Raw genomic sequence first — 16,686 nt, 5'->3', positions numbered from 1 at the left:
ACATTGATTTAAATTGTAGAGCAGTTTGAACAGAGTTGCCAAATGGTCCTGTACAGCACAACAGAAATTGTAATGGGCAGAAAATAGCAGAAAGTAAATTTTGATACTAATGTTAATACGCAACCCCCTCCCCAAAACAAAACAAAATTAAAAAATGACATCATGCATAAGTTAATTGGATTCAAATATTTTCCTCACTTAAGTGTGGACTTTACTTGCAAATGTAGTACCAGCTCATGATTTGAACTGTGTGTGTATGTGTGGTTTGGAGAAGTAGATAATTATTCCTGTCAGTTTTATTCATCTTTATATCTGTTTTATTAACTTTAAGCATGTTTTAATAAGCATGAAAGAGTGTAAGTGCAAAATGCCAGATGTCTTCGTGTAGAGATTAACTACACAAATATCAAGTGGATGTTGTGGTTGCGCTTTTTAGTCAAATAACCACAAATGAGCTCAAGGCTAACAACCTGCAGCTTAGCATACAGCATCTCATGTAGGCAAAATTTTTGATAAAATTTTGTAGAAACTTTTGAACCAATTGGCTGACATTTACAAAAATACAATAAATACAAAGTTACAGATTTTTATTTTTCCATTTCTGATTTTTGGGGGTTCCAAAATTACATAGATAGTACTTGCTCTTGATATGTGGAAGGGACAGATTTTTGAAAAGATAAATGTTTTACTTTTACGTCATGAATCATAAAATTTCATGATAAAACATCTCTTCTGAGTGCTTTCCACATCTGATTTCCTACCCTTTGCAGAACTTACACTGAATCTGTGTCTAATGGTGGTAGATGCCATAGTATTCACACTCATTTTAATCAGAGCTCTGTTGCCTATTGCTCAGCATAGATATTAAAAAATGTTGAGCAACCATGTTAAAGACATGCCATAATAATGGAATTTCAAGGTAGAAAGAGAGGCCAGGAAAAAAAATGATTTATGAAGGTTTTGAATAAATTTAAATAAGAGACCTTGCCATTTAGAATATTGACTTTTATTTTTCTAAAAGGCGAATTTGCCTTTAGTAAAGAGGACTCCCAACCCTTTAAAAATAAGAACATTCAATGTTTTTACTAAGGCCTTCTTAGTGTTCGTGGAGTATTTAGTGTTAATTTACCTAAACATACTGTATTTGAGCAAAAGTGGATGTCAAAAGCACCAAACATTCCATTCCTTTTGATCCTACCTACCATTCTTCAATGACTTTCGTCATAATCTTGTTATCACTTGCTACTGTTTTTGCTTTTACCTGCTCACATCATGCTTACATTGTTTCCTCCTGGAAGGTCATACCATCAGCAGCCAGAGTGTTCCAAAAGGCTTAACAGTGCATGTACAGGATGTTTATACATCTGGTTCTTGGACTAGAGCCACCTACAAAGTATAACTGCTACAAAAACTTGGCAGTACAACATATACTCACTTTTCAGAAATGAGAAAGAGCAACTGTCATGACAGTTTTTCTTTGTAATTTTAGAATGAACTCTACATTTACTGAATAGCACTGTTTTAAACCACATATTAGAAATGAAATCCACTGGGCATAGGAGGGAGAGGATTAAATGCACTCCAACTCCACCTCCCATTTGTGAATACTGTATATTAAGATGCAATTTGCTCTTGTAGAAGTCACTGGGATTAAATGTTAGAATCTTTTGCATGTCCTAAAATCTACTGTCTAGTAAAATAAAAGAGATCTGACTGGAGCTGCTATGTACAGTTGCTGCTCAGGTCCTACCTACCTTGAAAAACTCCAGAAGGTGCCATTTTCATAGACTAGACTGTGCATGGTGCCCCCTGGGGACATGCAGGGCATAATCTGGTCCTCCCCTCCTGAGAATAATGTGAATGTGTTGATTATTTCAGCACACTACAATGGCCACTTAGCTTGCATGGTACCAGAAATGTTCCTATATGGGACACGGCCCTAAAGGTGTTTACCATTTTTTGAAAATGTGAGCTTCATGCCTAGGTCATCTTTTTAAACAGGGTTATTCAGTTTCTATTGGTGTTCCTATTGTAATTTCAGTGAGTACTGCAATCATTGGGCTTTCTCTAGAGATTGTGGCATATTCATTGAGGGTGTTACCAAAACTCTTACTTGAATGTCTTTAATAAATAAGTGAAGAAATAGCTTTGATGTGTACTGTGGGAGGAATATAATTCAGGGAAATGAAAATATAGCCAAGAATGTAATATATAAAAAGATTTTAATTTCTCACTCCCTCCTAGATTCAGAATACTGGGCAAAGGATGAAACTTTCCTGATTGGGTAAAACCAGAGAGATAATAGATGAGGAGAATTTATGTATGTAGAAGACTGGAAGGCAGAGAGAGAGGGAGACGTAACCAAAAAAGGCCACAGAGAGGATTTCCCAGTAAATAGGAACATACTATTTCAAATTTCCACAAACCAGATAGAGTTCAGCCTTTCAATCTTTCCTTCTAACTACTCCTCCAGGGTCTCATCATTGGTTATGCCCTTATACTCTGCCATTTCAGCATCTCCTTTTCAACTGCTACTTCTTCACGGACTATAAATATGCTTTGGCTTCCTCCATTTTAGCAAAATTCTTCCTTCAAGTGTGCAGTCCTCCATAGCTCTAATCTTGTTTCCTTCCCTTCCCAGTTAAACTCTGAACAAAATGCACAACATTTTATGCTTCAACTTCCACACTTTCCATTGTTCTTCGATTACTTTTTTTTTAAAGATTTATTTCATTTATTTTATTTTTTAATTTATTCCCTCCCCTTTGCAGCTTGCTTGCTGTCTGCTCTCTATGTCCATTCACTGTTATGTTCTTCTGCTTGTCTGCTTGTCTCCCTTTTTGCTGCGTCATCTCACTGTGCCAGCTCTGCGTGAGTGTGGGCCAGCTTGCCTACACAAGGAGGCCCTGGGACTGCAAACCCCGGGCCTCCCATATGGTAGATGGGAGCCCAATCGACTGAGCCACAGCCACTTCCCTCTTCACTTACTTTTCATGTTTATCAAAGTAATACATATACATTGCTAAAAGACTATACTTTCAGAGATCATTTCTATAGTTCGTTACATTGCTAAAATATCAGCCAGTGCTAAAGACATAATGAGAAAAGCTGTTACTTAAGTCATCCTTCTTCCCCTCCTTATCCCTCAATCTTGCTCCCTGTAGAAAATCATTTCCAAATCTTTTAGCTGTTTCTTCTAGTATTTTATCTTCATGCTTGTATTTTTATATTTATAAATTTTAGATACCTTTTTCCCCCATTGTTATTTTGATGGTTGTGGATTTAGCCCTCTCAGGTGCCCCCTTACTTTCCTTTTCCCCATTCTCCCAATATGATTACAATTTTTGGATAAACCAGCAAACAGCATTTATACACTTATAGCAGTATAAATGTAAATATAGTTCCTTGCTGACCCAAGTAGTATACTACAATTATGTTTCTGTCCTCTTACTACTTTTCTCCCAACAAAATAATAATTGCTTTACATTTTTCATCTGATTGGTTTTCTATGTATCTTTATTTTTTCCAAATGCCCCAATAGATCTGCCAAATACCTATCAATAATTTTTCCAAAACATCAATTTCATATTTTTCCCTCGAGTCCTTCCTAGTGTAGTACTGTTTCCTTACTCTGTCCAGACTGGCTGTCATCTAGGCCTGCTGCATAGCTATTGTCCTGTTGTCCTTTCACCTATGTTGGATCCTGTTTCCTGGATTCCTTATCTTTTACTTTTTGTCTGGCTATCTATCTGTCTGATATCTATCTATCTATCTATCTATCTATCTATCTATCTATCTATCTATCTATCTATCTATCATGTTTTGAACTACATCTTCCAGTCATTTCTACAGAGAAAAACCTTCCAGTACCTTCCTTTGGGCAGGCTACCTGAATTCTGGGACAAGGTCAGTGGAAGTGGGATGAGAATCTCACAGCTCAGTGTGTAAACTTAAACTCTCTGTATTAAGTCTATGCCTCACCACTGCTTATTCTTGTGCTTAAGTCTGGAACTTCTCTGAGATAGTTTTTCCAGGAAATAAATCTCATTTCTTCTATAAGATTGAGGGTAGAGTTAGGCTGGACTCTTTCCCATCAATGACATCTGTCCCTTGGTTCTCTACCTACCTTCTGGACTGCTCCTCCTCAGTCTCCATTGCTGACTCCTATTTTATGCATATATCTTAAGGGTCCATGTTCCCCATGTCTCTATTGAGAACCATTTTCCTACTTTACATGCTCACTCTGGTTATTTTTTTTAATGGTTTTATTTATTTATTTAGATTTATTTTATTTATTCCTCTCCCCATCCCCCTGTTGTCTGCTGTGTCCACTCACTGTGTGTTCTTCTGCATCTGCTTGCAGTATTGTGTGGCACTGGGAAATTTTCTCTTTTTTGTTGCATTATCTTGCTGTGTCAGTTCTCTGTGTGTGCAGCACCGCTTCTGGGCGGGCTGTGCTCTTTCATGTAGGGCGGCTCTCCTTGAGGGCACACTCCTTGTGCACGGGGGATGTCCCTGCGTGGCACGGCACTCCTTGTGTGCAGCAGCAGCACTGTGCATAGGCCAGCTTACCACATGGGTCAGGAGGCCCTGGGGATCGAACCCTGGACCCTCCATATGGTAGACAGATGCTCTATCAGTTGAGCCACATCTGCTTCCCTCTGGTTATTTTATATTTTATAGTGCTTCAATTAATACCCAAGTACTGATGATTCCCAAATCTCTAACTCTAACCCTGTATCCAACTTTATCATGTTTATCTCCAACTCAACTTATCTAAAGCCATTCTTAGCAACCCCCTTCATTATCCCTCTAAATCTGTTCCTTCTCTTATTCTATACCTCATCAGGGGTATCCTGATCAACCCAGTCACCCAAGCTAGAAAACTGGTAGTCATCTTAGATTCCTCCTTCTCCCTTACCCACCAAGAAGAGTAATTCAGCAAGTTCTACATATTCTACCCCTCCAACAGCTCTAGTGGCTGAAACTCCATTCCCCTCTGCTACTGCCCAAGTTGAGGTTTTAGTCACTTCTCATCTGGATTCCTCTGGTATCCTTCCAACTAGCCTTATAATTTCTGCCTCAAAACTCTGATTCATCTTTCACTTTGCTTTCCAAAGTACAAATTGACCACATCACCTCTATTTGAAAACACCCCAAAGGTTCCTCATTACCTACAGAATATAATGCCAAATGTTTGACCTGGCACTCAAGGGTCCCTGTGACCTGGCCTCTTTACCTCTCCACAATTCTAAGCATGTTTCCCTTTCCCTTGTCTGCATCTCTGCACTCTTATGCAACTGGTTGCATATCAAGCCAGGTCACCCTTCCTTAACTTGCTCAATTTGTTCTTTCTGCCTAGATTGTCCTTTCTCTACTTTTCTTTCTGGTGTTTGTGCCCTTCAGAATCTCTTTCAAAAACATTGCCCCCTCTAGGAAGCCAAACTATTATTTTAGAATCTACCATGGGGTTTAAAGTGTTCCCATTGCTGTAAAATGCATGGCACTTACTGTAGAGAAACAAAACCAGCAGCAGAAAGACAGCAAGAAGTTGAAGAAACAGAGGTTTTCTTGCAATGGACCTGTGTCTGTGATGCAAACCTATGAGAATGGCGCAGAGGGAACTGACAGATCCTGTGTGATAACATGGAGGTAAAGAGATGGTAGAATTAGGGAAAGTCCAGTTACTGCTGTTCCTGATAGTAGAAATTACTTTTATTTCCCTCCTACGGCACTAAGCAGCCAGGAGACCTTGACTGGGAAGTTGTCCCCTCTGAAGTCATTACATGTGTGGAGAACTAAGGGGGCCTGATAGATTTCTGTGAAGTATAAATGCACTTGAATAAATTACTAATGGAACTTCCCTTACCCTTTCTGAATCCCTCAATAGATCATAAAGGATACTTCAGGGAAGAGAAAGTTTCTGGTAATTTGCCATGCTCTTCAAGTTCATGAAGGACCCCCTAAAATAGGACAGAGAAACTCTCATTTTAAAGGATCAAATAACAAAAAACAGGATTTACATTTAGGATAGATATCAAGGAGAACACCCAGAGATGGAGAATTGTGAACAATGGACTAGATGTCTGAGACAGGACTGGAAATCAAGAGAGAAGTAATACTCAGTTCTGCCAATAAAAGGTTGTGTAACCTTTAGCAAATCACCTTACCTTGGATTATGGTTTAGCATTTACCTATAATATACTATGATTCTGTTATTCCTCTTTGTCATCATAATATGCTATGCTCACTATTGTTTCATAAGAAGCTTAAAAGACACTGCTATAAAGCTTTTCCTAAGAACTAATGACTAATTGCTTATCTGGTAAAAGTAGTTGGGTATCTCTATTTGTGTTAATACTATGTATATGTGATTGCCAGAAATGCAAAATCACAGAGCTTGGTAGAGCTGAAAAAGACCTTAAAGATCGAGAGGATAATTATTTCTATTATTAAAGATGAAAAACAAAAATCAAAAAGCAGAAAAACAAGAAAAACCCTGAGGCTTAGAGACATCTAAATATCTCATTAATGATGAAGCCAGGATTGAAAATTGAGTATTAAGTTTCTTCTAATACATTGTTCTTGGTTTCATGTCATCAAAGTACTTCAAGTAAGCAAAGTGTATATTAAAACATAGATTAAAACAGCCACACTCATTGGGTCAAAATAATATTACCAAAGGATTTTGAGATATTGAGATGTCTACATAGAAACTACATGTGTAAAATTCTTATAACGGTGCTTTGATGAATATTGTTGTCCTTATCTAAGAAGCACAATGACATTCTCAATTTTCACATGTAATGTTATTTTTCATGTTATTCTGTGACCAGCCTTAGACTTACTTAGGTCAATCTATGCATTTAGCATCTGTGTCCATAAAAGTAAGAACATGAACGTGCTTGGTGGAAACACCTATTTTTCATCAATAAAAAAAAAATTTAAGTTAGTGTTACATATATGGAAGAACTAGTTAGAATTTGCTTGCATCTGGGAAACAGCCATCTATGTGGGAGATAAGGATTAGTTTGCCTGAAAAAGAACTTACCGTTAATAACTTGATCATTGGTAACTCCTGCAACCTGGGGAAGTAAGGGGTTCATTTGGGCTAATGGTAGAGTAGGAAATGTTTTGGAAGGAAGCAAACTATTAGGTGAGTAAGAAATCCCAGGAGAGTTTCCATCATCTGGCTCACAAATTTCCTGAAGTAAATGACAGAACGGATAGTGAAACATTTCTAATTAGCTGAGCCAAATCCAGAAAGAAGGAATACCAGTCCAAGTCAAGAGAGGAAGTTTATTGAAATTCCTATTTAGAACATATGTTTTATCAGAACTCTGATTAATTTTTGAATGTGATAATAAACAGATGGGACCCTGAAGCAGTTTTTAAAAATGAGAGCCTTAAAAGGAAACAATATTTAGGCACTCCTATTTCTGAACAGTATATAGAACACAGGACATTTTTGAAGGTGGAAAACTTGCCCTGAGGACAGCCAGTTCAAATCTGGGGTTGGTAGCTGTGGAGGAAAAGAACAATACAGCCTCTGGGGGTACTAAGCCTTCCTGGAGGTGCCACTGGAGGGCAGGGGGCCATGGAGCACAGAAGGCCGGCCACAAGCCAGTTAAATTGGTACGAAATCCAAGAGGAAATGTTTTCTGTATCTTGGTGTGCAGTGAAGGAGCCCTCCTTTGCTGATGCAAAGGCCTGCCATAAATTGAACTTCTATGTTTTTTCTTTAGTGTGTGAACTCAGAGGCTAGCTATTAAGTTGATCTGGTCTAGTTTTCTAAAGCGGATTTTTAAAAGTCAGAGGCCATCTGTTCCCTTGCAGAGAGTCTGGTGGAGTATAAACATATGCATTGCCTAAGAGGGAGGCATTGCCTCTCCAGGAAGTACTTTTTCCCACCCCATAGCCAAGGACCTCTCCTGGGAGGAATCAGAATTCCAATTTCTTGTTAGGTTGCCCTGTTCTAGCAACAATGTCTTCACCAAATTCTCCCCGAATCTCCTCATACACAAAACTTTAGAACTCAAGTCATCTGGCTGGCCAGTAGTTTTGGGTTATTGCCTAAGGAGGATAAATAGACAGTAAGGTGAGAGCAAGCCAATTGTAATTAGGAATTGATAATATGGGGAACTTCCTTTCCATGAAAGTTATCTAATAGCAAATATAATAAAATAATTCATTATTCACAATAAGGTCATAATAATAAATAATATATTATTACCTGATGTTTCTTTTTAAAAAATCAAGGTAACACTTGAGGAAAACATATAAGGGAAATGTCTGTAAATATATTTTGTAAACTGCTAATGTCAAAAATACACAGAGGGAATGGATGTGGTTCAAGCAGTTGAGTGCCTGCTTCCCACACGGGAGGTCCAGGTTTGGTCCCTGGTGCCTCCTAAAAACAAACAAAAAAACCAAACAACAAGCAAACAAACAAAAAAGCAACTCAGGGGAGCTGGTATGGTTTGGTAGTTGTGTGCCAGCTTCCCACATGAGGTCTAGGGTTCCATCCCCTGCTCTGATATCTCAAAAACCAAAATAAAACAAAACAATAAAACCCCATAGAAATCCAATTTCCCATGTGTACATGTTGATTAGGGTTAGGACTTTTTTTTTCCTTTCAATTAGAAAAAGTGAATTATGTTAATAAATGCCTTCACATCAGAAGGCCCCACCAAATTTAAGTGCTCTGCTATACTAAATTTGCTGATAGAGTTGGTAATTACTATGAACTTTGGTCCCAGTCTGCCTGTTAAGTACTCTGCAAATTATTAATGCTAGAAAAATTTTATCTGTAAAGAAAGGAAAATTATTACAGAATTATACCTGATTTGACTGAGGTCACTTTAGAGGCCCCAAATGACCTCTATATGGGTCTTATGCTGGGTTGAAATGAGTCTAGTGTAGGAGCTGGAAAGAAATTTGCTCACAACTTTATAGTTTTGATAAAATTTATATCATTAGTTTATTATACTGAATTATAAAAAGACAGAAAGAGACTTGGGAAATCTTTTTTTTTCTCCTTCAACATAAATAATGGCATTGATCCCAAAGCATTAGATTTGCTGGTAACTGTGGATTACACATACATCAGATAGATTTGCTGTGTAACAAGCCACCTCAAAATTTAAGGCTTAAAATATGCTTCATTTCTCACAATTTTGTGTGTTGGCTGGATAATTCTTAAGTGAGCCAGTCAGCTGAAATTTTGGGAAAAGATAAATAATAACCATAGATTTAATAAATCTGTTCAATAACTTTCAACTAATAGAGTCACTACCATATAGGACATTGTCTCACTATCTCTAGAAACAAGATGAATTATGTCTCCACATATATTAAAAAAAATACTTTGAACTCAGTTATATTCCTTTAAATAAAGTTTATATAAGCTATGTTCATAAATATTAAACACCATCTTTTATTGTTAAAGTAGTATTGGTATAAAATAAATTCTGTTGCTTGGCACTATCAAATATTTTTGAGATATGCTATTTTAACATAATAGGATTAATAGGATTAGAATATATACTATGCATGGATTACCAATTTGCTAATTTTAATATAATAATAAAATATACCCAGATTTGTTTATTTTACACTATAGCCCTTTTATCATACTTATTTGCACCAAATACTAATTCTGCAAAGCTATTATTACTATGGAGATTGTGAAATGCTAAAATTAAGAGAGGGCAACTCTAGGAATTAAGAGGTTTGCGCACTCAAGGGAAGAGAAGAAGGTGTTGTGGCAACACAGAATGTTAGCCCTGCAATGGACTTTAGAGATGATCTCTAACCCCCTCATTTTGTAGTGAAGAAACAAAGGCACAGGCATTCTGAATTACATCCACAATAAGAATAATTCTGGATTTCACACTTTTAAATTTGTTTTCTATGCTTTCTTAAGGGAGGAAAATGGGAAAGGTACTTTGATTCTGTTAGGAAGATTTGAGACTTAGGTTTTCTTTTTAGTCTTTGAAACATATTACAGAAATTTTTAAAAAAAGGAAGTGTTAATGTGAAGTAACATTTTCAACGTAGGTACTGATTTTTAACAACATATTTTATTAATACTTTTTAAAGTTTGCCTGAATATTTTGGTATATTTTTAGGCACTGAAAGAACTTTAAGATAGAATAATGTTTCCATGAAAAAAAGAGATGATTTTTTAAGGGCTTCTGGTATAGGTAAAATTGTATGTATGTCTTAAAAGCTTTACAAAATCTTTGTAGCTTCTTATTCTTAAATATATAAGCAATTTATATATCTCATTATTACTTTGCTTTCATATCTGGTTTATCTCAAAGTCAAGCCCAAGAAAGGAATGGAAATTGTTCCATCTAGTGGTCAGCATAAGGCAAAGTTAAGGAAACCAAATTAAGAAAATATTTTCTTTTTTGCAGAGGATCATCCATTGCACGTAATTACCATGAACCTTTAGGACTGTGGCATAATATGATTCGGCTAATGTTTACGTTAATGTTTACTACTTAAGTAAAAATAAAATATAAATAGCTGGTATTTGAAATTAAAGTGAAAATAATAGGTGCTCGTTTTCACATGCTATTGATAAACGCTGATATAAGTTTTCTGCACTCACTGCTGTAACATTGCCATATGTTGACAAGGAAGTAGCACATTTTTCAGGCAGAGAAACTATTTGAGGGTTTTTTTTTCTCATCTGCTCTGTATAATCTCATCAATGGCAAGACACTATATCATTTTGCTCACCAATGTAGCTCTGTGCCTAGCACAGTGCTTGGTGCATTAGAGGGCCTCAAGAAATGACGCTTGAGTGATTGAATGAAAAAGTGATGATGACACATGTGCACCGAAGCTTAAAGGTTGATATAAAAGCAAAATCAATAAATTATATTTACATATTAAGCATCCATGTAACCAGCACTGTTCTAATTACTATCTTAATATATTATTTTATTTACTTTTATAAAAATGATTTAAATTTAAAAGCATATTCAGACTTTGGATGAATTGTATGCTTTATTAATATGTATCAATAAAACTGATTAGTTTTTTTAAAAAAGCATATTCAGAGTATTGCCACTACAAAAGAGGCAGTCAGAGACAAAAGTGGCTCATCTCTATTGATCTTAGAAATAGATAATGAATATCTCCTTATTAAAACTCAAATCCACACACATAATAAAAGAGTGAAATGGACATAGATTTTGTACAGAGCAAAAAGACTGCAGCCTGGAGAACAGAATTACTTCTACGAAGTAGTCTAATTTCACAATATGGGACTATATATAATAATTATTATCACTGCATTCAGTTCTTTCCTTGAGTAAAATTGACCCAATATTGCTAGACTATTAGATATGGTTTCTAAAGGGCTTAACAACCTTGGAGGTAAAGCATATAGGCTGATAAAAGTTATCCAAGTATAGTAAAGCACTGCGGGGAAAGCTGTTGGGCTCATGTACCTGTTTTTGTTTGTATTGTTTAACATCTACAGTGTCAGCGAAATGATGTGGTATTGATCATTTTCAGTTTAACTGAAAATGCCATCTTTCTTTTCTTTATAGAAAGCATCATCATTCATCAGTTACGTATGAACTCCAGATGAAATGATAAACCAAACACATACAGGGTGTGTGTACTTCCTCTGAATCCTTGTTGAATGGATAGTATTTCTACAGCCCTTCATCATCACTAAGGTCTTCCATGCTACTGATCATTACTGGAAATGACTGACTACTTCCAGTGAGGATATAATGTAAAAGCTTAAAATGGTCTTGTTGATATTAAAATAGGTAGCAAGAGCAGTTCAACTTTTGTGCCAGAAGAATTTTCTCTTTCCTTTGCAAAGCTTTCAGGTCCATGGGCACATACTATGTAATTTATTTTTATAATACACTTTGCGATGTGAATTTTCCCCCCTAAAGTCTTTCCTTTAGGGTCCTGTGAGTCTGCGGCACATACATCTGTAGAATACACTGTCAGTTCCTTAAAGAGTTGATATTTTTGCATTCAGAATAGCAATGTAATTATTTTTATCAACTTGTTATTTCTGAAGGAAAGAAAGTACAACACTATATATTTCCTGGGATAAATTCAAGAGGTAAAAGTTAGAAGCAGGAGATTCTGGAAAGTTTTTATTATTACTTGTACAAGGTTATCATTCTGATCATGGTTCAGTACTTACAAATAATGCTCTGACTGAAGAGTTTAATTTTAAATACTTAAAACCAGTTTTCTTGCAAAAAGCCCCACATGAACTGATTTTCACATGGAACAAATTCATAAAAAGAGATGTGTGAGTTTAGCTAGTAAGGGTTACAGGAACAGTTTCAGACTGGCAGTTCAATTATATTTGTTCCCATTATTAACTTACAAGTACAAGTGTATTAAGGACTGTGATTTCAAGATATTTCTCACAACTTACCCTAATGAAAACTTGAAAATAAAATTGCCATAAACCATATCAGTATCTTTTTAAAAATAGTAAGAGATATCCCAAGGTAACTTTTTCTTCTTGATGGATATGATTTTGACAAATCTTCATAACCACAGATAGGTTGGAGAATATGTTCTTTTATGATAAAAAGAACAACAAGCATATTAAATCACAACGTCAAACACTAATAATATTTAAAAAAAATTTGTTTATGTGGACATATTTCCAGTCAGGTCTTTAAAGATAACACCTAGGTAAATTCAGAGTTGAAACATCCATTTCTGAATGCAGAAACCATGTATCATTTAACTTTACTGAGATTAAAGAAAGAATGTCTTTGAGTGTCACAAGGATAACGGAAAGCCAATACAATACTGTTGGCCTATTTCTCCAGTCCATAGGTTAATAAGCCCATAGAGCAGAGTCCACACTGGGTCTCTGGAACAGAAAAATTAATGTTGGAGTTCCTCATCTTCCTCATCTATGTAACCTTGCAAGGTGTTATACTTTGCGGAATTGACAAATCATATTCAGAATGTATTATAAATTAAACAATTATATGTTAAAACTATTTTTGAATTTCCCAAGTAAAAAAAATGCTTGCTCAAGCTTGAATGATTGTGAAAATATCACATAAACAGCAGGGCTTTTGATTACTGATTAAGAAAAACTAATCAGTATATGTGTGAAGATCATCGAATTTGTTGTTACTGGGTTTTGATGTCTAAAAATGTTGAACTGTGATCATATTTTGAAGTTAAAAAAGGTTTTATTTAGTATTGTTATATTTCTGACTCATAGTTAAGTTCCCTATTTGCCAGTGTTTACCTCTGATGGAAAAAATATTCTGAATTATCACAGATCAGCATTTGTAGCAAATAATTTTTCTCAACTTGCAGGAACTTTGTTATATTAATAGTGAAAGGGCAGAAGACAAGATTTGAAATACTTCTTGACTTTAAACTAAAACACTACAAAGTAATTTATGTACATTTGGATCTGACATTTTTTTCCTCCTGAATTCATAATAAAATTTGGTACTTGCAATGAAGATGTAGTGAGAATGATGGTGCAGAGTTATTTAGGTAGATGCTAAGCTTTTGTTTCCTGTCCACTCTATGATTAATTCCTCTGTATAAACCCAAATGGGATCTGAGTGACAGATGAGTAAAAGTAATCAGATTAATTTTTAAATAAAATAGGACATGCAAAATCAACAGAAAACAGAAAACAGTGAATGATCATATCCTTATCTAATGAATAAGCAAGTTCATAATCACATGCACATTTAATTGAAAAAACTTCCCCCACGTGCAATCCAGTCATCATCTTAGGCTCAAATAATTTCCACATATTTTATTATAATTTCTAATCATCAATCTGAATCAGGTCATTTTTAGAATGGAATAATTGTAAATGTTTTCTGAAATACAATCATAATGTTTCTAGTTCAAGGCACCTCAATCAAACTAATTATTTTACCAGTTTCTTTTTCATAGGAGTGTGTTTTTGAGGACATCTTCTGCAGAGATTTTTAAAAAATATATTTCATAAAAAAAAAATATATATATATATTTAGGTGAAGGTAATGGATAGAGTAAATATACTAGATGTCAGATGCCTGAAATGTTCACAAAAGGAGAAAGATTCATCCTATTTTAGGAAAAGCATAAAGAAAACACACCCTTATTTATGGTGTGGAATATCTAGTTTAAACATTAACAGAGGCACTAACACTATTGAATTATCACAGCTTCTAAAACAGTTAAAAATGGAAATTAAAAAAAAACAACCCATACAACTGGTGGCTTTTTTTGGAAAAACAATCCCCTTTACTTCCCCATTACTATGCCTTTGCTCAAAATACTAATTAGAAGGCAAAGAGGAAAATCAATGAAAATTGCTATAATAAAGTTATAAAAATTGGGAGAGTTTGGTAGATAACTTTGGCTATTGACCATTAGTATTTTATTTTCTGAAATATTTAGCATTTCTCCAAAACTATAAGATGTGATGATAACTGTGTTTGTTATTTAGGGAAAATGCCATAGATTAAGAAATTTGAACAGAAATGTAATAGGTGTCATGACAAGATACATTTATTTTTTGGTGTTATTTTTGGTTGTTATTTTGGGAGTTTTACCTTACTTCATAGATTTTTGTTATTTTATCACTGCAGATTTGTATTTATTTAATCCACATTTTGTTTAAAATATGAAGTGTTAGCTTCTTCAATATAAGGGGTTTACAATGTGATCAGATATTCTTAGAAATTTTGCAGTTTTGTGGATTTTAAAAAACAAGAGTGCATCAAAGTATTCTTGAAATACATTCTATTTTCATAGCATTCTTAATTTTGTCACCTTTAAGTTTTATTAATTACATGAAAAATTTATTATTTTTCAAAGAAGCCAAGTGAACTTAGGGATGTCTTTTATATGACCGTAATATCTGGCTTTCAGTTTCCTGTGAATTCTCCAAGTTATGCAACCAATTAAGACCTTCTCTGTGTTACTTCCAAAGTCAACCATGTTTATCAAAATCTCACCAGAGTGAGAAAAAATAATAATTGTAATATAAGAAGCATTGTGCAATATTCTGAGTTGGCACATAATCTTCATAAAATTAAAATAATTTAAAATGTACTCAACCTTGTTTTTATTTAAAACATTTGCTGTAAAATACTTTTAACTTCTATGATTTATATTTTCTTAAGACTATGACGCCTTTCATTGTGGATAGGTAGAAGTGGTATAGCAGATTTGGAGGCAGATAGTTAGTCTATGTCAAAGAACCAAGAATCAGGTAGTTTTATAGACTGAAAAAATGAGGAATGCTTTTCCTCTGAGTTATGTATATTTTGATTCATTAGTAAAATGAAAATTGCGAATACCAAGAAATGGAAACTGGTTAAAAGTTTTCATTCAACCCTTTATCCTTCCCAAATGCAGTCAACAAACATTCAGATACTATCCACATTGTTTTCTGCTGTCAATCTAAAGGTAGATTACTCGGTAGAGTAAATGTTCTGTGAGGTATTCCCAGCAGTCAGCTCAGCCTCTGTAGAGGTCGTTGGATTATGTTTCCAGCAAAACGGATTGGGATTAAGCGTGAAGTTCAGCTATGATCTTTTTTTTTTTTTTTTTTTTTTTTACCAGCCCTGTGGCAGAAATGTGTCCCCATTTGTTTTTTCCTTATTCAGGACAAGGAGAGCATTTCCTCTGTTCATTATTTAAAATATACCTATCAATAAAGCAGGCAGGGAGGGTGTCTAAATCAAGACATGCCACAGTGGAATTGCAGATGTTGGGGATTCTTGCCGAGAGGGCAGCACTGTGGCCTATTTCTGTGGAGCAGAGTCTTTTGGCAGACATGATTTAAGAGGACTGGCCAAAAGTCGCTCTCTATTGATCTCATGACTTCTAAGGAAGAAAGACTCTCCTCTGGGGTATTTTATGATAGGCAGTATACTATTTGTTCAGATTGGTTTGTCTTGACCATTGATAGATTAAATGAACAACCTGAATTGCCTAATTTGAAGGCTCCTGGCCCAATCTTTAGGAGACTGTGGTCATAGACACTGCAAAGTAATGAAGTAATTTCAGTTTTCTTTCTTTTGTTTTATTTGACAATGTTGAAAAACAGAAAACTGAAGGAAGTTAAAGCATTTCCTATTCACTTCCCCTGTTCCATCAACCAGTCAAAGTTTACTCTTTTAGGAATAAGAGCGAGGAGAAAATGGGCTCTTTCCATTTTCATCCCCCTTCATCCCCTTGAGCCATGGGTTAGTCATCCTTAAGGAGCAACAGACTCTTCCCTGGGGTAAGGAAACTGGAGTAACTTCCCTGGGCCCATGCTGGTTGGCAGTAGGGAACATTGCACCATATTCCTTTTTTTCCTCTGTCAATATCACTGAAATCTACTTTTGAAATGTGTTTTTAATGATATCTCAGGAAACCAGTGAAGATGTCAACACTGAGGCTTCAGTTCAAGTGGTTCATCTTGGGCAATTCTCACTGAAATGAGTCATACATAATAGGCATAGCAACCTCATCTTGATTTTGTGTTTGGAACCTAGCTTCCTCACCTGGGGTTCCCAGATATAAACCAAAAATTTATAAGACAGTCAGTCATTCCTTATTTTCCCTGGTATTATCCATTCAGAGGTAAATATCTCTAATAAAATCTTTTTTTTCTCTTCAGGAGCATTTTCCTGTTCCCTACATTTGCCCCATTCTGCCTTACAT

The 16,686-nt window shown here is 35.3% G+C and overlaps 1 protein-coding gene and 1 long non-coding RNA gene across 3 annotated transcripts in view; one reads left to right on the top strand and one right to left on the bottom strand.

Moving 5' to 3' along the window:
- The window catches only part of FILIP1 (filamin A interacting protein 1), a 427,722-nt gene extending 412,638 nt beyond the window's left edge, over positions 1 to 15,084 (top strand). For both annotated transcript variants that reach the window (XM_071218557.1, XM_071218558.1), the window contains one exon: positions 11,568 to 15,084. In XM_071218557.1, coding sequence (XP_071074658.1) covers positions 11,568 to 11,608 — 41 coding nt within the window. In that variant the 3' untranslated portion in view covers positions 11,609 to 15,084. The remainder of the gene's footprint in view (positions 1 to 11,567) is intronic.
- The window catches only part of LOC111765540 (uncharacterized), an 88,405-nt gene that overhangs the window by 66,526 nt on the left and 5,193 nt on the right, over positions 1 to 16,686 (bottom strand). The window lies entirely within an intron of this gene.

The sequence above is a fragment of the Dasypus novemcinctus genome, chromosome 11, assembly GCF_030445035.2.
Source record: "Dasypus novemcinctus isolate mDasNov1 chromosome 11, mDasNov1.1.hap2, whole genome shotgun sequence".
NCBI lineage: Eukaryota > Metazoa > Chordata > Mammalia > Cingulata > Dasypodidae > Dasypus > Dasypus novemcinctus.
This window is presented reverse-complemented; position numbering and strand designations above follow the sequence as displayed.